Source organism: Pseudophryne corroboree, chromosome 1, assembly GCF_028390025.1.
Source record: "Pseudophryne corroboree isolate aPseCor3 chromosome 1, aPseCor3.hap2, whole genome shotgun sequence".
Taxonomy (NCBI): Eukaryota; Metazoa; Chordata; class Amphibia; order Anura; family Myobatrachidae; genus Pseudophryne; species Pseudophryne corroboree.
In genome coordinates, this window is record NC_086444.1 from 662,325,460 (window position 1) to 662,347,419 (window position 21,960).

A 21,960-nucleotide genomic window follows, 5' to 3' on the forward strand; every position below is an offset into this window, starting at 1 on the left:
AGATCCTCGCATGGAACCTGCCGAAGGGAATGGCTTCGTGTGATGCCACCATCTTTCCCAGGACTCGCGTGCAGTGATGCACCGACACCTGTTTCAGTTTTAAGAGGTCTCTGACTAGAGTCACGAGCTCCTGAGCCTTCTCCGCCAGGAGAAACACCTTCTTCTGGCCTGTGTCCAGAATCATGCCCAGAAAGGGCAGACGCATCGTAGGAATCAGCTGCGATTTTGGGATATTCAGAATCCAGCCGTGCTGTTGCAACACTTCCTGAGTGTGTGCTACGCTGATCAGCAACTGCTCTCTGGACCTCGCCTTTATGAGGAGATTGTCCAAGTATGGGATAATTGTGACTCCTTGCTTTCTCAGGAGCATCATCATTTCCGCCATTACCTTGGTAAATATTCTCGGTGCCGTGGAGAGCCCAAACGGCAACGTCTGGAATTGGTAATGACAGTCCTGTACCACAAATCTGAGGTACTCCTGATGAGGTGGATAAATGGGGACATGCAAGTAAGCATCCTTGATGTCCAGAGACACCATAAAATCCCCCTCTTCCAGGCTTGCAATGACCGCTCTGAGTGATATCATTTTGAACTTGAATCTTTTCAGATAAATGTTCAGGGACTTTAAATTCAATATGGGTCTGACCGAACCGTCCGGTTTCGGTACCACAAACATTGTGGAATAGTATCCCCTTCCCTGTTGAAGGAGGGGAACCTTTACCACCACCTGCTGGAGATATAAATTGTGAATTGCCGCTAACACTACCTCCCTTTCCATGGGGGAAGCTGGCAGGGCCGATTTGAGGTAACGGTGAGGGGGCATCACTTCGAATTCCAGCTTGTATCCCTGAGACACAATCTGTATAGCCCAGGGATCCACCTGTGAGCGAACCCACTGGTGGCTGAAATTTCGGAGACGCGCCCCCACCGCTCCTTGCTCCACCTGTGGAGCCCCAGCGTCATGCGGTGGATTTAGTGGAAGCCGGGGAAGACTTCTGTTCCTGGGAACTAGCTGTATGGTGCAGCTTCTTTCCTCTACCCCTGCCAAGAAAGGATGCACCTCTGACTTTCTTGCTTTTTTGTGATCGAAAGGACTGCATTTGGTAATACGGTGCTTTCTTAGGCTGTGGAGGAATATATGGCAAAAAATTTGACTTCCCAGCCGTAGCTGTGGAAACTAGGTCCGAGAGACCGTCCCCAAACAATTCCTCACCCTTGTAAGGTAAAACCTCCATGTGCTTTTTGGAGTCAGCATCACCTGTCCATTGCCGAGTCCACAGGACCCTTCTGGCAGAAATCGACATTGCATTTATTCTAGAGCCCAGTAGGCAAATGTCCCTCTGAGCATCCCTCATATATAGGACAGCGTCTTTTATATGCCCCAGGGTCAGTAAAATAGTATCCTTGTCCAAGGTATCCAGTTCCTCAGACAGATTATCTGTCCATGCTGCTACAGCACTACACATCCAGGCCGACGCAATTGCCGGCCTCAGTAGAGTACCTGAATGCGTATAGACAGACTTCAGGATACTTTCCTGCTTCCTATCCGCAAGATCCTTTAGGGAGGCCGTATCCTGTGACGGCAGGGCCACCTTTTTAGATAAGCGTGTCAGAGCTTTGCCTACTCTAGGGGGGGATTCCCAGCGCATCCTGTCCGTTGGCGGGAAAGGGTACGCCATAAGTAACCTTTTGGAAATCAGCACTTTCCTATCGGGGGAATCCCACTTTTTCACATAACTCATTTAACTCATGTGAAGGGGGAAAAGTCACCTCTTGCTTTTTCTCCCCATACATATAAACCCTCTTGTCAGGGACAGGGTTCACCTCTGATATGTGCAATACATCCTTCATTGCTATAATCATGTAGCGGATGGCTTTAGCCATTTTAGGCTGCAATTTTGCATCATCGCCATCGACACTGGAGTCAGAATCCGTTTCGATATCTGTGTCAACAATTTGGGATAGTGGGCGCTTCTGAGACCCTGACGGCCTCTGCGCTGTAGAATCAGGCATGGGCTGAGACCCCGACTGTCCCAAGGTTTCAGCTTTATCCAACCTTTTATGCGAGGAGTTTACATTATCATTTAACACCTTCCACATATCCATCCAATCAGGTGTCGGCGCAGTCACGTCATTCATCTGCACCTGCTCTGCCTCCACATAGCCCTCCTCGTCAAACATGTCGACACAAGCGTACCGACACACCACACACACAGGGGATGCTCTATATGAGGACAGGACCCCCACAAGGCCTTTTGGAGAGACAGAGAGTATGCCAGCACACACCCCAGCGCTATATAACCCAGGAATCACACAGTAACTTAGTGTTTACCCAGTAGCTGCTGTATATATGATTAATGCGCTAAATTTATGTGCCCCCCCTCTCTTTTTACCCTCTTTCTACCGTGAGTCTGCAGGGGAGAGCCTGGGGAGCTTCCTCTCAGCGGAGCTGTGGAGAGAAAATGGCGCTGGTGAGTGCTGAGGAAGAAGCCCCGCCCCCTCAGCGGCAGGCTTCTGTCCCGCGATTTTGTGTAAAAATAATGGCGGGGGCTCATGCATATTACAGTGCCCAGCTGTATATATGCTGCTTTTTGCCAGGAGGTACTCAATTGCTGCCCAGGGCGCCCCCCCCTGCGCCCTGCACCCTACAGTGACCGGAGTGTGTGGGTTAGTGTGGGAGCAATGGCGCACAGCTGCAGTGCTGTGCGCTACCTCATATGAAGACCGGAGTCTTCTGCCGCCGATTTTGACGTCTTCTTGTTTCAACCCGCCGGCTTCTGTCTTCTGGATCTGCGAGGGGGACGGCGGCGTGGCTCCGGGAACGGACGACCAAGGTTAAGTTCCTGTGTTCGATCCCTCTGGAGCTAATGGTGTCCAGTAGCCTAAGAAGCGCAACCTAGCCGCAGTTAGTATGTTTGCTTCTCTCCCCTCAGTCCCACGTAGCAGAGAGTCTGTTGCCAGCAGAAGCTCTCTGAAAATAAAAAAACCTAACTAAAATAGTTTCTTAATAGCAAGCTCAGGAGAGCTCACTAAAATGCACCCAGCTCCTTCCGGGCACAGATTCTAACTGAGGTCTGGAGGAGGGGCATAGAGGGAGGAGCTAGTGCACACCAGTAGTACTAAATCTTTCTTAGAGTGCCCAGTCTCCTGCGGAGCCCGTCTATTCCCCATGGTCCTTACGGAGTCCCCAGCATCCACTAGGACGTTAGAGAAATAAACTGTATTTACTGTACATTAGGTATGCGGCGGGAACCCAGAGGAGACCACCCACAAGTGCATCTTGAACAGACATCGCCCACCTATTCAAACCAACCTATGACCTCTCCTGTACTGTAAATGACAATCCCTGTGTCCAATGGACAAAGAGATTACAGTATCCATTGTGTTAAGTCCTGGAAGATTGTATAAAAGGAGCCAGCTGCAGGCCTGGTCACACAAGACTCTCAAAGTTATCTATCTAGATGACCGAGTACCAGACTGGGTAGCGCGGCGAAATCCAAATAAGTATGTACCATTGACTGTAGCCATTATTCTCTTGTATTGTATTGCTTTGTTATTGTAACCCCCTTTCAGTAATAATATGTTGTGGTGTCGGAACCCAGCAGTTTAAATACAATCTGGTGTCGTGTTTTCCTTTCCCTGCTAAGGTTTAAAGTGTATTACTATCGCATGCATAGCTGTTAAGGGTTCACGGTGTATCTTTGGGTGTGTACGCGCTGCGTGTACTTTGTACAGTCAGCGCGGCATTTGTACGCAAAGTCCGTACACGGTACGGGACTCTGTACGCTAATGGTGTAATAAGTACGTAGGTTGAGGCTTAAGTATAGCGGCCGCAGCGGCTTCATTTAAAGTGTATGAAATGTCTTTTTAAAAAGTGTTGCTTTTAGTCCTGTATGTAAACCAGCGTTTACAATCCTTGCAAGGGCAGCAAAGCACTTTGGATCTTGTTGAACGTTGCTCTAACGTAACTGGTTGTGAAGGGGCCCCCATAACAGTTCAAGCTTCAGGGCCCCAAAAATGTAGGTCCACCATGGCGGATATCGAGGTACGGGTATTTTATATATTACATAAATAAGATTTACTTTCTTATTCGGAGCAAAACAAAAAGAGCAAGTAACTGCACCTTGACAAAACTGTGTTGTGGGGCACATGTAAAATGTGCAGAGGGTTAAGGCCCCTATATATCTAATCCCCTATTACCAGACTGGAACTGCCGATAAGATCCGCCGCTTGGCGATCAGCCAGAGAATCAGGGAAAATCTTCATTTTCAAATCCCCGATCCCGACTGTTTTTAGTCGGGATCGGGGAATCGAAAGTTTTAAACGTGTTTAATATTTATGATTCCTTGACCTGGCAGTTGGGGGATTGCAAATTAGCGGCAATCTGTCGGACATGTATGGGAGACTTTACATGTGAGAGAGGTGTGTACAAACTCGAATCTAAACTACAGTGTAAAACTAAAGCGGTCTAGTATTTGTGGGCTACATGCAAAAGCAGCCAGTACTTACCATAAATGCAAAGTAAAAATAGGATTTTGGTACTTACCAGGTAAATCCTTTTCTTTGAATCCATAGGGGGCACTGGAGTACTCTTGGGATATGGACGGCTTCCGTAGGAAACAGCACTGAATATTTAAATTTAGAACACTCCACCCCTCCATATCCCCGAGTACCTCAGTGTTTTTTACTGAGCCGAACAGGAACTATAGAGAGGTTGACAATGGAGTATTACATATAACATAACGGACAACAACGAAGTTGACACATAACGTTACTGACAACTAAACAGTTGACACCATAACCAGCGCTTGATAAATTTGAACCAGTCGGTGAGAGTGTGTTACCATAAGATCTTCTGAACTTACCACAAACCAGGTAAAACTGCTCTGGGTGGGCGTCCAGTGCCCCCTATGGATTCAAAGAAAAGGATTTACCTGGTAAGTACCAAAATCCTATTTTCTTTTTCATCCACTAGGGGTCACTGGAGTACTCTTGGGACGTACCAAAGCTTCCCCCGTGGGCGGGAGAGCTGTTTGGCACCTGTAACACTAGGCGGCTAAAGCTAGATGCTGATGCCGCAAACGTATCAAACTTGTAAAAGCGCACAAACGTGTGCACTGAAGACCATGTAGCCGCACGGCAAAGCTGCGTCGTAGAAGCTCCCCGACCAGCTGCCCATGAAGTTCCCACAGAACGTGTGGAATGAGCGGTTACTGATGTAGGCGGCTGTAACCTAGCATGAAGGTAAGCCTGACGTATGGTCAGTTTCATCCATCTGGATAAGGTTTGTTTAGACGCTGGCCAACCCATCTTGGCAGCATCATAGAGAACAAACAACATATCAGTCTTACGAACTGAAGACGTTCGGGATACATAAACGCGTAATGCGCGTACCACATCCAGAGTTCCAGAATGTGCTGTCAACACAGGAACTACTATTGGTTGATTGATGTGAAAAGATGACACTACCTTTGGTAAGAACGCGGGATTCGTCCGAAGTTCCGCTCTGTCATCATGAAACACCAAATACGGTGGCTTGCATGACAAGGCACCCAAATCTGAAACACGCCTTGCCGAAGCTAAGGCTAGAAGAAAAATTGTTTTCCAAGTGAGAAACTTTATATCCACTTGCTGTAAGGGTTCAAAATATGAAGACTAAGAAATCTAAAACCAGATTCAAGTCCCATGGCGCTGTAGGTGGAATGAATGGAGGCTGAACTCTGAGGACACCTTGGAAAAAAGTGTGTATAGACGGCAATAGAGCCAATCGTCTTTGAAAGTAAATTGACAAAGCAGATACCTGCACCTTTAGTGTAGATAAACGCAGTCCTCCATCTAAACCCGTCTGTAAAAATAACAAAAGGCGGGATAACTTGAAAGATGATGTCGGAAACTTCCGAGCTTCACACCAACCTATATAGGTACGCCATATTCTGTAATAATGAGCTGCCGTAACCGGCTTCCTAGCTCGTAACATGGTTGGTATAACCGATTCTGGGATGCCCTCTCTTCTTAAGAGGGCGGTCTCAACAGCCACCCCGTCAAACGCAGCCGCGCTAAATCGGGGTAAAGGAACGGACCCTGTTGTAACAGGTCTGGACGTAGTGGGAGCGGCCAAGGATCGTCTGCGAGTAGTCCTCGGAGATCCGAGAACCAAGCTCTCCGAGGCCAATGAGGCGCCACTAGTATGACTGTGACAGACTCTCTTTTGATCCGTTTTAGCACCAGAGGGAGCAATGGAAACGGTGGAAACAGATACACAAGGCTGTACGGCCACGCAACGGTGAGAGCATCCACCGCCACTGCCTTTGGATCTCTCGTTCTGGACACATACTGGAGCGTTTGGTGAATGTGGCGAGACGCCATCAGGTCCACCTGAGGATAACCCCATCGCTGAACCAACATGTGAAACACTTCTGGATTTAATGCCCATTCTCCTGGATGAAAATCCCGACGACTGAGATAATCCGCTTCCCAGTTGTCCACTCCCGGAATGAACACGGCCGACAATATCACCTGGTGGTATTCCGCCCAATTGAGGATTCGAGCTACTTCCCGCATTGCCATGCGGCTTCTCGTTCCTCCTTGTTTGTTCATGTATGCGACCGCCTTCGCATTGTCTGACTGCACTTGGACAGTCTGAGAGCGAAGCATGTGCACTGCTTGTCGTAGCGCATTGTAAATTGCACGGAGTTCCAGGACATTTATAGACAGCAATCTTTCGTGATCCGCCCAGAGACCCTGAAGCTGACAATTTTGAACTACCGCTCCCCAACCTCTGAGACTGGCGTCGGTCGTTAGAATTATCCAATTCCAGCCTCCGAACAGTCTCCCTGCGGTTAAATTGTGTTCCTTGAGCCACCAGAGCAGAGACACTCTTGCCCTTGGCGACAACCTCACCCTGTGGTGAATCTGCAGATGCGAGCCCGACCACTGGGCGAGCACATTCAGTTGAAATGGACGCGAGTGAAATCTTCCGAACTGAAGCGCTTCGAAAGCTGCCACCATTGTGCCTAAGAGGCGAATGCACAAGTGTACAGACACTGTGCGTGGCTTGAGCACTAATTGTACTAGATGGCGTAGAATCTGTACTTTCTGTTGTGGTAGGTAAATTCTTTGATTGACTGTATCGAGAATCATACCTAGGAATTGAAGGCGTTGAGACGGAATTAGATGCGATTTCTTGAAGTTGACAATCCAACCGTGGTGAACCAGTACATTGTACGTTAGCAGCGCATGTTGGAGAAGCATCTGTTGAGACGGAGCTTTGATGAGCAGATCGTCTAAATACGGAACTATTGTCACTCCCAGGGATCTGAGATGAGCTATCATCACAGACATCACTTTGGTGAATACCCGAGGCGCTGACGACAGGCCAAACGGTAGAGCCTGAAACTGGTAATGGTTCTGGCGTATTGCAAACCGCAAGAATTTCTGATGAGGCTGCCAAATCGGAATGTGTAAGTACGCATCCTTGAGATCTAGCGCAATCATAAATTCCTTTGGCTCTAAACCCGCAATCACGGAACGCAGAGACTCCATCTTGAATCTGTAGTAAGTTACGTACTGATTGAGACCCTTTAAGTTCAATATTGGTCTGACTGAGCCATCCGGCTTCGGTACCACAAACAGACTGGAATAATAACCCTGACCCTGTTGATGTACAGAGACCGGAATCAAAACTGCTGAATCCAGTAGGGACTGAATGGCAATTTGCAGAACCGCCCTCTTGTCGTCCGACAGAGGCAATCCTGTCTTGAAAAACCGCAGAGGCGGAAGACAGTCGAACTCTATTTTGTAACCTTTTAACACTAAATTGCGGATCCACCCATCCGCGGATGTGTGGAACCATGCCAAATGGAACGTCTGAAGGCGTGCTCCCACAATCGGAGAACCGAGATGGGCTGGTAGCCCGTCATGCCACTGGTTTGTCGGTAACCTTAGCGTCCTGGCGACTTGTGTTGGTTTGTTGGAAACCACGTCCACGACCACGTCTAGCAGGCGTGGCTGTTCCTCTGCCACGTCCTCGAAAGGACTGAGGTCTAAAGGATTTGAACGAAGGTCCAGCGTACCTCCTTCTTGATACCGGTGGAGGCAATGGTAAGAAAACCGACTTACCTCCCGTAGCCTCAGCAATCCATGCGTCCAATTCAGGACCAAACAACTTCTTGCCATCGTAAGGCAACGCCTCTATACCTCGTTTGACCTCTGCCTCCGCTTGATAAGCACGCAGCCAGAGTGCTCGTCGTGCCGTAACTAGCGACGATGAAATACGAGAAGTGAGCTGACAGACGTCAGTAGACGCTGTACAGAGATACTCTGCAGCCTCACACATTTGATTTGCAAGAAGTATCAGGTTTTCGTCATGTAAAGCAGATTTGAGTTCTGTAATCCATATTATGAGCGCCTTAGTGACCCAGATGCCAACCAATCCAGGTCTCAGCATCACTCCTGCTGCTACATACATGGACTTTAGCATAGTTTCTATCTTGCGATCTGAAGGGTCTTTAAGCGTAGTAGCCGCTGGCACTGGTATGGTTAATTTCTTGGTAAGCTTCGACACTGACGAATCAACTATTGGTGGATTCTCCCATGTACATGTTACCGAGTCTGGAAACGGGTAACTAGACTTAAATCTGCGAGGTATAGAAAACAGTTTATCTGGATTCTGTCGTGTTTCTACTAACATCTGATTAAGAGATTCCGAGACAGGAAAACATATTGGAGTTCTTTGTCGTTTAGTAAATACGACCTGATCATTTGTGAGAGGCTCCTCAGTTTCAGTAAACCTCAGAGACTGACGCACCGCTCTGATGAGATTATCAATGCCAGAGCTGTTAAAATCCTCACTCTCTGACTCCACTTCGCCCTCCTCACCCTCATCTTGTTCCGTGAGGTCTGGCATGGAATCGTCAGAATGCAACATAGCAGAAACTGGAAAATCATAAGACATATGAAAGTTATCCCGTTTACCCAAAATGGATTTGGACCTTTCGCAAGGCTGAGACGCCTCCTGTAGTTCTGGCGGTCTCACCCTAGACTCAGATCTTGCCGTTTCCCGCTCTTGTCGAGCGGCGGCCAATTCTGATTGCAACCCAGCCAGTACATTGGCTAGCATTTCCCAAGGAAGGTTCGGTGAGGAAATTGGCTGTAAAACTGGAGCAGAAATTGTATTCTGAACCGAATCCACAAAACATACTGTACATGTGGTAGATCCATCCGGTAACACACTGCTACAGACTTTGCAATTATGCTTTTTAGTTTTTGCTGGTGCCTTACTCATTATGGCGACAGACAATACAATACACACAAAACAGACACTTGCACGACTCAGTAAAATAGTACTAAGGTGTCTCAATATATATCTGGCCAAGTGCAGTACACGTGGCCAGTACTATGAAATGTGATCCCAAATTCCCTCTAACACCCCTGCGCCTCCGGTGGAGTAGAGATGTAGTACTGGAACGTTCTGGAATCACAGCAGGAAGACACAGGAAGCATGGTTAAAATGGCTGCCATGCTGAACTTATAATCACAGTGCAGTTTCTATTCTTAACTGATAGTATAAACAGCCTGTGTAAAAATCCCTGCCAGTATAAACCAGCTTGTCATACTGCTGATGCTGCTGCTTTCCCTTCTATTCCGTTATTAGCCTCCTGTAACGACCCCCCCCCCCCCCCCCCCGCGCCCCCCTGTCTGCTCCGTTGCGGATGCAGTGCGGGCCGGGCAGCGGGTAGCGTGGGGCCGCCAGCGGGAACCTGGAAGCAGGACGGGGAGCGCGCTGTGAAGCGCTATGATTAGCGGGCAGAGCAGCGGTGGCTCGGAGAAGCGGCGGCCGGCTTGGAGAAGCGGCGGCCGGAGCAGCGGTGGGGCTCAGAGAAGCGGCGGCCGAAGCAGCGGTGGGCTCGGAGAAGCGGCGGCGGGCGGCCGTCAGTAGAGGGATCCCAGCGCCTTTAATCAATGTCCCCACACCTCGGGGCGGCAGCGGGAGCTGACCGCCCCGTTCACATACCTGCACTCCTGCTTGTGATGAGGCTCCGACGGGGCTTCTGTACAAGCGCCGGCCAGCCTGTGTGCAGGAGATCTGTGTGTGTGTGGCTGTGAGGGTGCTCATTCAGTGAGGACCGACACGCCACTGCTGCTTCAGCAGCTTGCACTATCCCTGACCCTGCCTTTTGGAAGGGGGAAAGGGATGTATATAAAATAGAAAAATATTCCAAAAAAAAAAAAAAAATAATTCAAAGTAATTGTGGACTCAGCCACAGAGCTGTTACTACTTCGAGCACAGAAAAAACACTGAGGTACTCGGGGATATGGAGGGGTGAAGTGTTCTAAATTTAAATATTCAGTGCTGTTTCCTACAGAAGCAGTCCATATCCCAAGAGTACTCCAGTGACCCCTAGTGGATGAAAAAGAAATAGATGTATTTGCACCCTAGGGAGAGACCAAGGGTGTAGCTGCCATATGTGCAGGGAGTGCAGCTGCTATGGGGCCTACCTTTCCTTTCAGTGTTACATGTGTTATATACATTTTTCACCATTAGGTGATACATGGGGGCCTTTAAAAACGTTTGTCTTGGGCCTCCAATATATCTTGTTATGCCCCAGGACCTGCTCATTGTAATGTGGAAAAAAATTAACTGGAGGCAGTTCAACAATGTGACATAGGGCACTGCTAATGTTTCATAAAATAAACTAGGATACTACCATGGGGCATAACATTAACTAAGGTATTAGCACTAAGAAAGGCACTATTATGGGGCATAAAATAACCTGCTGTGGAGAGGTGTGTCTCTAAAAGCATTGCGATAGGGACCCCTTCAAAATGTTGCTATGGGGCCCACATCATTCTGGCTTAGCCCCTGCAAGGAACAATTTTACCCAAACATGAGATGTTCTGGGTTTTCTTTCACAACTGAGGATCAAACAGTAACAGGAATACTGAAAGCAAATACATGGCGTTTATGATATTAGAAGAAACTATCCAGACTGCCATCATCCTGCTCACCTGTCTTGCTGAGGTTGAGGCTTGTCCTCCATTGCTGTCAAGAGAGTAGGAGCCAGTTCACACTGATTTTCCATGGGCAGACGGGGATAGCCCATTTTTATGTATATTATTGTAAAATTCTGAAAAAATATCAAGGTTTTAAAACTGTATTTTTTTTAATTAAAGACACATTTAGAAGTGATCAGTCATGTACAGATGTTTCCTCTTACATCTTTGCTTTGTTACACATAGTGCGTGAGTGCCATGTAAATCGGTAGCGCAAGCATCTTTTTTGCGTTTTATCCAGAAAAAAATGCATTGTAGACGCAAAGTAATGCAATATGACACTAGCAGCTTCTGCGGATTAAATCGATATGCCTATATTCTGTGTGTGACTGCAACTTTTTGCATACAAAATGCTATGCTAGCGTTTTCCTGGAAAACACTAACGTGGCATTTTAAATGCAGATACCGCCGATATTACACACAGAATATAGGCATGTGGCATATCATTTTAATCAGCAGGATCTGCTATTGCATTACTTTGCGACTAAAATGCATTTTCGGCAAAAGATGCAAAAAAAAAAAAAAGACACTGTATGCTACCAAGTCCGGTCACAGCATGGCGTGACTTGAAGGGCTGTTTAGCGTGACAGCAGCAAGGATGTAAGAGGACACATCTGTATAGTACCTTACTACTGTGATATTCATTCACACAATGTTAAAATGGTGACATGTTATAACTGTTTTGAAATAAAATTTCTTATGACTGCCCACAAAATCCCTTTCATGGGCCTCTAGAGTTTCTTCTTTAGGTTCATGAAAGTATTAATAGTTAATATGGAGGTTTCTGTGCTTTATATGTTAGCAGGGTACAGATATAGAGGGGGTCATTCCGAGTTGATCGCTCGCTAGCTATTTTTTGCTGCGATGCGAACAGATAGTCGCCGCCTATAGGGGAGTGTATGTTTGCTTTGCAAGTGTGCGAACGCATGTGCAGCCGAGCAGTACAAAGAAGTTTTGTGCAGTTTCTGAGTAGCTCAGAACTTACTCAGCCGCTGCGATCACTTCTTCCTGCTCGTGGCAGGAACAGACGTCAGACACCCGCCTTACAAAGGCTTGGACACGCCTGCATTTTTCCTACCACTCTCAGTTGCCACCCACAAACGCCTTCTTCCTGCCAATCTCCTTGTGATCAGCTGTGCGAATGGATTCTCCATTAAATCCTTTGCTGAGCAATGATCCACTCTGCACCTGTACGACGCGCCTAAGCATTGCGTTGCATGCGCAGCTCTGACCTGATCGCAGCGCAGCAAAACAACCTAGTGTGCGATCAGGTCGGAATGACCCCCAGAGTTTCTATTTGAACAAACTACATGTTATACTGCACTACGTGAAAGCCTAAGAGCTGCACTTCACCCATACAAATGTTTTTGGTAACTGTAGTGCACTTCTATTCTTGTAGTCAACCAGAAAATAAAAAAAATCCTTTTATCTATATACCTTTTATCAGAGGTTGTTTAAAGCGATCTTGATTATTACAAGAAAACAATCACAACTATGCAATAATGCCTTAAACACACCTTCAAAAAACAAGTTAAAGAAAACTAAGCTTGTTTTTCCGTATTCCAATAAAAAATTATTCAAGTGTATGAATCTTTAATGTAGCACAGGGTAAATGTTCTATTTGTTCATTTATTAAAACAGCTGAAATGGTCAAATGTCAATTTCCCCACACAGATAATAGAAGACACTTAGCAACTAACTTACACACCGTCACAAAAGAGACAGCTGCTGGATCTTGGTACTGGACCAGAAGTGTCTCCACCGGTAACTGTATCTTGGATCGACTCTTTACCCTTTTGTTCAGGTGAACAAGCAACTCCATAACCTAGAAATATTAATGAACAGAGAAACCTCATTATAACCATGACTTGCTCTCTGTGCTTTATACAATTTTGATAGTAATTGCAAGATTTCTTTTTAACATTAATGATTATTTTAAGACATGACTTATTCCACCAATGTTACTATTAGTCTATGTGCTAACTAGAAGGCTGCCATCCTATAACGCCTCTTTACAGTATAAGGCTATAGGCCACAGGTTCTCAAACGAGGTCCTCAAGGCACCCCAACGACTCAGGTTTTAAGTATATCCATGGCTCAGCACAGATGGTTAAATCAAATTGCCTGAAGCACTAATTAAGTCACCTGTGGCCAAGCATGGATATACTTAAAACCTGGACCGTTGGGGTGCCTTGAGGACCATGTCTGAGAACCTCTGCTATAGGCATTATACATATTGCAGGACAGACTACTACATAAAAAACATCAGCTATATCAAGGATACAATTTAGCTTAGTGTTAAAATGTATAATGATTAAAATTAGATTTAAAACCCGCAAGAATAAAACCAAAAGAGCAGCAATACATTTGCATTATTTCAATACAGTTTAAGGAAACGGACATGTTTAGTTGGTTGGATACTCAGCGGGAGAATTCAATTGTGGGCAAACGGATTCGCCCCATCCGAATTAGCGCAACACCCGCCGCACATTACGATAGTGGAATCTTGCTTAAAAGTGTTTGCTGCGTAGCAAGCACTTTTAAGTGAAGAGTGGTGCGAATCCCCCTTACTTCGATTGCTGAAAAAAATGAAATCTAAAGAACGCGCTCTCTACAATGGGAGGGTTCAGTCATCTGTACAGCATGTCCCTCACCAACGTGTAATCTACCATAAATCGGCAGTTTAGCTTATTACATACATAAGTGAAAATTGATGGCAGTAACAAAAAATGTTGCATTAACAAGATTTCTGACAACCGAGAGGACTCACCTTCTTGCGCACGCCCTCTTGCGCACTTGACAGTTTGAGGAGTACTGGAGGCAAGAACTTAGAGATGATACTCTGCAGCTGCTCATCGGTTTCTGCATGGCCAAGGCGTAAAAACACACGCTCAAGCTGATCTGTTCACAAAACACATTTCAATTATATAGAATGAGCATCAACAGTCTCAGGCTTTACTATTTTGACACAACCTTAATTTTTTAGTACTTGCCTCATACTCTACATCACTTTACTGCAACTAAAACCAATTAAATCCCGCAATGAACATTGGGGGTAATTCCAAGTTGATCGCAGCAGGATATTTTTTAGCAGTTGGGCAAAACCATGTGCACTGCAGGGGGGGCAGATATAACATGTGCAGAGAGAGTTAGATTTGGGTGGGTTATTTTGTTTCTGTGCAGGGTAAATACTGGCTGCTTTATTTTTACACTGCAATTTAGATTGCAGATTGAACTCACCACACCCAAATCTATCTCTCTCTGCACATGTTATATCTGCCCCCCTGCAGTGCACATGGTTTTGCTCAACTGCTAAAAAATTTCCTGCTGCGATCAACTTGGAATTACCCCCATTGTGCCAGGATTAGGCCTTAACATCCCATATTTTTGTTAGCATGGTGTGAGGTAGGGTGGTCTTCTGTATGCCGGCGGTCGGGCTCCCGGCGCTCAGTATACCGGCGCCGGGAGCCCGACAGCCGGCATACAGACACTTATTTTCCCTCGTGGGGGTCCACGACCCCCATAGAGGGAGAATAAAATAGTGTGGCGCGCACGCCACCGTGCCCGTAGCGTGGCGAATGCAGCGAGCCCGCAAGGGGCTCATTTGCGCTCGCCACGCTGTCGGTAAGCCGGCGGTCGGGCTCCCGGCGCCGGTATGCTGGTCGCCGGGAGCCTGACCGCCGGCCAGCCGTAGTGAACCCGTGAGGTAACCCGCACTTCTGTTTCAAGGACACAATCATGAAGATTTATGCTCCTTGCTTTTATGTGTAGAAAATGTGTGTATTAATGATGTAATAACATTTCAATGTGAAGTATTTCTTTGTTTTACTGATTTAGAATGCCTGAAATCTATTTAGCCACTGTCAAAGTCAGAAAAATGTCTCTATGCACGTTGCCATATTTGCACCGCACACTGGTCCGCGCTGCGCATGCGTACGCTCTCCCGTGAAGGCGCATACCCGCGATAGCGTGCACTCGCAGGCGCGGTATGCGTATTTACGGTAGAGTTTATGTAGTCGTAGCGTGCGACTCATTCGTTACAAATGTTCACAATTAATGTAGTTTGTAGATCATGGTCCCCTTTGATAGATTCTGAAAGTTTGGTTAATATAGAATGTCCCTGAGCTGAGGAATCCCTCTTTGCATCGTACGAAGGGTCTAACAGGAATCATACAGCAGTGTTTGGTACCCATCGGAAGAGTATTTAATTAGCAATATTCCGGTGTTGGTTTGGAGCGTATTAATCGCTCGTGCGAATAGTTATGGACATAAGAAGTTTATGTCCATTTCTATTATTTACACATACTCAGGTATGCGGCGGGAAACCCAGTTTCCCACCCACCTGAGCTGTTGGAAATCGTCACAGCCCACCTGTATGAATCACCCTATGACCTTTTGTTATGATGTAGGGCCGAATTCCTTCGGCCAATGGACAATGGGATTGTAGGACCAGGAGATTGCATTGTGTGTGGGGCATAAATAGACAGGCCGACCACATCCAGCTCTCACTCTTCAACGGTTCTCATTGCTGAAAATCGGGTGCTGGATGTCCAGGCGCATGCGATCGTTTCCCCTTGTGCGTAAGTTTTCTCTCCGTAATCATTGTCTTTCTGTGAGCCAATTTCTCTCATCTCTCTCTCTCTCTCCCTGTTCTGTTCTCTCATATCTCCCCTAGACTAGGCTAGTATTATATCGTATTAGATAGTATTGTATTGTATTGCATTTAGGTCAGTGTAGTATTGTCTTTTTGTATTATTGTTTAGTTCTGTGGTTAGGAAGTCTCTGTTATATTGTAGTGTATCATTTGTACTGTTATCCCCTTTTACAAATATATTAGATATAATACAGTTAATAGGCTTTGGAACCTAAACCAGTATCTGTGTATTTTCTATAGTGTTAAGTGTTCACTTGAGCGTCGGTGACGCTCAAGCAGCTTTGTAGTTAGTCAGGTTACACAAGGTTGCACTTACACCCTGTACTCACATTAAGGTATTCTGTGTATTTCTTTGGTATAAGGTTTAAACATTAAGGTATAGCGTTGTGAGCGTCTGCGCCGCTGGTGATCTCCTCGTGGTCTCGAGCGTCCGCTACGCCATAGCGAATCATTACTCTAGTCATAGCCAATAACGTGTCCTGTGATTACTGGGCCGTGAGCGAACGTGACGCTTGAGCGTCTCGCCTACGGCTGAGCGATCGTTACGCAACTAGCGTACCATTACGGTACTTCTTAAGTAAACAGCGTACAGTGTTCTTAGCTTCATAAAGGGTTGCTTATACGACAAAGGAATTTGGCATTGTCAATTGGGGACTCGTCCTATCCTTCTCATATCTGCACTAGGTAGATCAGCAGACATTATCCCCCAGCAAAGGGTGGGAGGTTGTCTCCCAGTGCTGACGGGATAAGCGTCTGCTTCGCTTAGATAAAGAGTGCTGAAGGAATCCGGGAACCGGAAGTAAGAACAAAACGCTTGTGTCTTTTAAAAAACTGTTTTATTTCTCTTCTGTCTTGCGTATACACGCACGCATACATTTATCTGCATTTCTTTTTCAAATTTCGTATATCACTATTCCTGTTTGCCAATTTTTATAGTTGATAGAAAGTGCTAAAAGAGATTTGCTGTTATTTCATAGTAGAGGTAATAGTTAAAATATAGAACAACACACGATTTGTCTGAGATACAAGGCAGTCAGTGTGGATTGCGGTAGATGATCAGGGATCATTTACATTGATAAAAATAGAAATTGTGTTACGGTGGATCTTTATATTGCGTACACGTGTCTATAACAAAGACTAGCGTACGCAATCCAAAGGCAGACGCACGCAGCGTACATTACGCAACGTAGCGTCTGGTTACGCCCACGTAGCTCAAGTCACGAAAAGCGATAATTAGCGCAAAGGCGATAAGTAACGCACAGCGGTAAATAACGCGACGCGGTAAATAACGCAAATCTATTTTTGGAAAATCTGAAATTTAGTTTAACAGATCCTGCTCCTAATTGGTAACACTGTTGGACTGAAGACAATTTCTGCGCAGAAATAGATATAGAAACTAAGTGTACATGTGTTGAGTGAGTGTGTTTTTATCACATAAGTTTATATAACTTAGAGGTTGAACCAAAAGGAAAGTCGGGTACTCGTCAAGGGACATACGTGTAAGTGACATATACGGTGGCTAGGGAGGCATCCCTGGTTAAATAATATTTGAGCATTAGAGTATAGCGGACCATAAGGTAACAGACCAGGAGGTCATTAAGGTAAGGTAACAGACCAGGAGGTCATAAGGTAACAGGTAAAATAGACAAAGAGGTCCGCTATAAAAGTCCAGTGGCACAACGCCTGGGGTGTTGGTGCAGAACCCATATAGGCCATAAGCTCATACTGAAGGAATCGCGGCCGGAAACATCGATTCCATTGATCTTTCAGTACATGACAAGTAGTGCTTGTGTACTGAACGATTGGACCGCACGTAATTGTGTGCAGTAGTTAGTAATCTGACCTAATACCATTAGAGTAAAGTGGTCACAAACGCTATTTGTACACTCTGACGTGATTTGTGTAATTTTTTATTTTTAAAGGGAAGTTCGCTGGTCACTCGGGAACTATCCAACAACCGATACTTGCTGGGGACTGGTAGGTCCAGCACGCCCCAGTAAATAAAGGTTCACAGGGGCCCTGGGTTGGGTACCGCAGCTCTGGTTACAGTTATTGCAGTACTGGCCAACGTGGGCGAGAAGTAAGTGGGGTACTTGATAAACCGCCACCGCCGGCCTGCCCAGGACATCTTGGTTTGTTTGTAAGGGTTCGCTGAAAACCTTGAGATAAAGATCCAAGGAGGAGTAAGCAACACCTGCAGATTATGGGGGCCATTTGTTCAGGTAGGGGGCGATCAACCTCGGTTCGGGTTGATTCAGGGAACCGGCCAGTCGGGTCGGCACGATATGTGATGTGTGAGAAATATGGAAATCACGCTGAAGTTTTATGTGATGAATGGGAGAGAATGACTGTACAAGACAGGGACAAATTCCCAAGAATAGGTAGCTTCAGTCCAGAATTGTTACAAAATTTAAGGAGGAGGATATGTCTCATTGAACCAACAAAGGGACGAAGTAAACATTATGATTATTTGCAGTTAGGGCAACAGGAAGGTGAATTACAAAGAGATTCAATTGACTTTTCTGAGAGGAGAGATAATGGCATCGGGGGAGGAATTGATTGCGGAGAGAAAAGCACAAGGTTGAACAATAAAAACGCTCTTAGCAACTGTAGTATAGAATATAAGAACAAGTGTAATAAATGTAACAATGATTATTGTAATACTGTTGAATGTACAACTATTAACCTATGCAAGTTGCATCCCATGTCAAACTTCCCCCAGGAATACACTCATGAAAGTGAGGCCAGAACAATGTCAGCACCTCTTCCGAAAGCCATCCTACAAGACACCCAGGTGGACGCGACCAAATTGGTACAGGCAATAATCGAACCCCCTAACGGAGGGTCAGGTGAGGTCGTGTCCACAGGTACGTACAATGTTTCATATCACGCACAAACAGATGTACCCCAAAATGTAAGACCAACACCAGATGATGTAACTGAGCTCGATCTGGCCAGGGTGATCTCAGTCCCCAATGGGAAGACTGACGATCAGGGAATCATTCCCGTCAAGGACAGTGCAATGCGCTGTCTCTGGTCCCGGACCGAATTGAGATCAATTATGTCTGAATTTCCTGATCCTAGGAAAAATCTAGCCAAATGTCAAAGGTTTATTAAAGAACTAGGAAACGCCACAGAACCCACCAACAAAGAATGGCGGACAGTGCTGAGGGCATGTTTGCCCTCCAGGGTTGACCCTGAAAAATTCATTGCTGATTGTAAATTAAACACGGAGGTACCTTGTATGGAGGAACACAATCAGGAATGTATTAGGCAGATTAACCGACAGTTAGGAATATATTTCCCAGCTGCTGTCAAGTGGAATGACATTTTCTCCATAAGGCAAAACGAAAGGGAAAATGTTTCTAATTATTTCAATCGAGCACTGCAAATAATGGCTAGAAACACTGGGATCGCAGACATCAAGACAAATGCACAACATAAAGGAATAGCGGTTAAGGTATTAATGAATGGTTTAAAAGATGAATTAAAAACAAGGGTACAGACCACCAACCCAAACTGGAGAGATATCTCGGTGACCGCACTAAGAGAGGCCGTCATCAATCAGGATCAGAATATCACCAGATACAGAGAGTCACAAAGAGATAAGTTAATGGCAGCAAATATACAGGCCCAAACCACAAGACCACCCCAACAAAAGCCCCACACCCCTGCGAGAAATCCAGATATGGTAGTCTGTTACCATTGTCATAAAAAGGGACACATCGCCAGAGATTGTAGATCAAGAGAAAGACAACACCATAATCATAAAATCCCAGGAATCAGGGAAGTACAGGGGAAACGATTGATGATGATGAGCATCCGAGCGTTTGAGGAGGCATCAAATCAACCAAAACCTCAGGTCATTGACACGTGGAGGAAGCCCAGGATTTGTTATCATTGTAGGAGAGAAGGGCATTATGCCAACAACTGTAATAACCCACATAAAGTTAGACCCCCTAGACCAAGAAATGAGCAAAATTACAATACACACCATTATAATCAGGGATCACATAGGCAGGGAAGGTGATTATTAGGAATGGAGGCAAGCCTGAGGTAACGGTTAATAAAGTGGGAGGTCATTCACTGAAGACACAGGAATGACCAGGTTAAACGTTGTAAATGTATTTGTGAAAAATGTTTTTTCTCTCTCTCTCTATTCCCATCTCTGACGATTATTGGTAAGAATTCACACATTGCATACCCACTTGGTCCTTGCAGAAGTCTACCAAACCCCAGCATGACCTCCGCCACAATGTATTTCTGGCCAGATACAGACAGTGGAGTAATGCAGGTGCTGGTGGGGAGGGACTGCTCAAGGAGACCATTAGACACATAGATATGACAGCCTAATAAGTCTGACAATGTTTTTCTAATGCTAACAATGTTTTCTTAATGTTGACAATGTTTAAAAATGTTTTGTTTCTCTTTTCTCATTGGTGGTTATTGTCGAGTTATGTAATGTATATATGCACATGAATTGTTCTCTATCTCTTTTTTTTTTTTTTTTTTGTTGTCTCTCTCTTCTCACTCATGTTTCCATGGTTTAAAGATGGTATGTCACCCCTCAGTTGGACCAATGGTAATGCCAGATTTTTGCTCCTTACAGAAAGATTGTCGGTTGGGAAGGAACATTGCATCACCAGAATGTTCGTTTGGAAGACTGAGAGACAGCACCTTTGAGAGGACAGCAGAACAAGAAGAACAACAAGACGAGAGAACTTATTATCGTAACAAGTTCTCTCCTCCCCCTCAAACTGTTTTCTTATACCCCCTTTTACAAATTTCTTCTTTTCTCCTCCTGTAAGATGGACTTGCCCCAAGAGACTGTGATATGGATTTTCCCGTTAACCATGATGTTGACCAGAGCAGTCTGTTTCGGTGAGAGTACCAGTGAGGTCGAGAAAGGATCCAGAAAGGTCCTGATGACTGAGACGGAGGTGTAAATTTCCAATAGCAACCCAATCACCAAGCAAAGGCGAGTACCGGGCACGATCTAACAACCATGTTATCTGTAAACATTTTCTTTGAAGGATTGTTAGTTCAAAAAGAAAAACTGTATCTGTAGGCTCTGTGATAATCTGGTTGAAGATGGATGCATAAAGAAATGCCAATCCAGTTTTAATATCCATATGGACCGGCATCCATTGAGTGACTATCACTCCTTAGTGGGTAACGTGTTAAACCAAACAGATTGTTGGGTATGATCTCAAGTACCTCAGGGTCACAGCAAATCAGGGCTAGTACCATTTCCTTTAACGTTAGGGGAGGTACTTGAGCTAAGTGGTGGGAGACCGGTGGACCGGAGGTTTAACATCTCCAGCCCTCCTAGTTTGAAGCTCCACCAATACCATGTGGATAGGTCCCTCTTATGTTTTAATATCTCCAATCCCAGAAAACCGGGAAATTGGGAAGTGTCATGGAGCAACCTTACCATGACCTTTTCACACAGAGCAGATAGAATGCCTACAGATACAGAGCTTGTACGCCACATAGCCAGTAGAGGAAAACCTTTCCGGTATCGATATACCTTAGGAAATAGGATTACTAGAGTTGGAGAGGTATCACCAGGATACTGTGCACATATCGTACAAACCGATACGTGCATTAAGCAGATGGAAGAATTAGGGTCAGGAGATTTCACCTGGAAGGTTTGTAACATGGTCATGTCCTTCTCCGTCCCTTATGTTCTCCCCGATGATGCATATTTCATGTGCGGGAGAAAGGCGTACAAGTGGCTTGCCCCAAACTCTGAAGGATTGTGTTATATTGGAAAAGTATTGCCTGAAGTGATGACTGTAACACATGACAAAATGAAGGACATACACCGTGGTGCCCAAGCTCCTTATACTCACACTCATTACGAGCACCGAGTTAAACGACAACTGTCAGAAAGGTTAGAGCATCCGGCCTCTGATCTTATCCATGAGTCCACCGGGATTCAGGTTCTGGTAGCGTTAGATTTCACTCGCACCGCTCGAGGTGTGATGAATTATAGATACATTTCCGCACTCGCCAATTTGTTAGATAATATCACTGAAATGTATGATGACACGTTTAGATACACTGGAAGAGAACTTCAAGCTTACAAAACAGAACTAGTTCAGCATAGGATGGTTCTTAATTATCTTACAGCAGTAACAGGCGGATATTGTGTTACATTGGCAACACAGTACGGTATAAAGTGTTGCACGTACATCACAAATAGCACCGAGGACCCGGTAGAGGTCATAGACCAAAAGATGGACGATATT

The 21,960-nt window shown here is 45.6% G+C and overlaps 1 protein-coding gene across 2 annotated transcripts in view; it reads right to left on the minus strand.

Moving 5' to 3' along the window:
• Positions 1-21,960, minus strand: part of ECPAS (Ecm29 proteasome adaptor and scaffold) — a 280,472-nt gene that overhangs the window by 248,804 nt on the left and 9,708 nt on the right. For both annotated transcript variants that reach the window (XM_063914681.1, XM_063914682.1), the window contains exons 2-4: positions 13,823-13,953; positions 12,761-12,877; positions 11,008-11,126 (exon numbers count right to left, since the gene is read on the minus strand). In XM_063914681.1, coding sequence (XP_063770751.1) covers positions 11,008-11,126; positions 12,761-12,877; positions 13,823-13,953 — 367 coding nt within the window. The remainder of the gene's footprint in view (positions 1-11,007; positions 11,127-12,760; positions 12,878-13,822; positions 13,954-21,960) is intronic.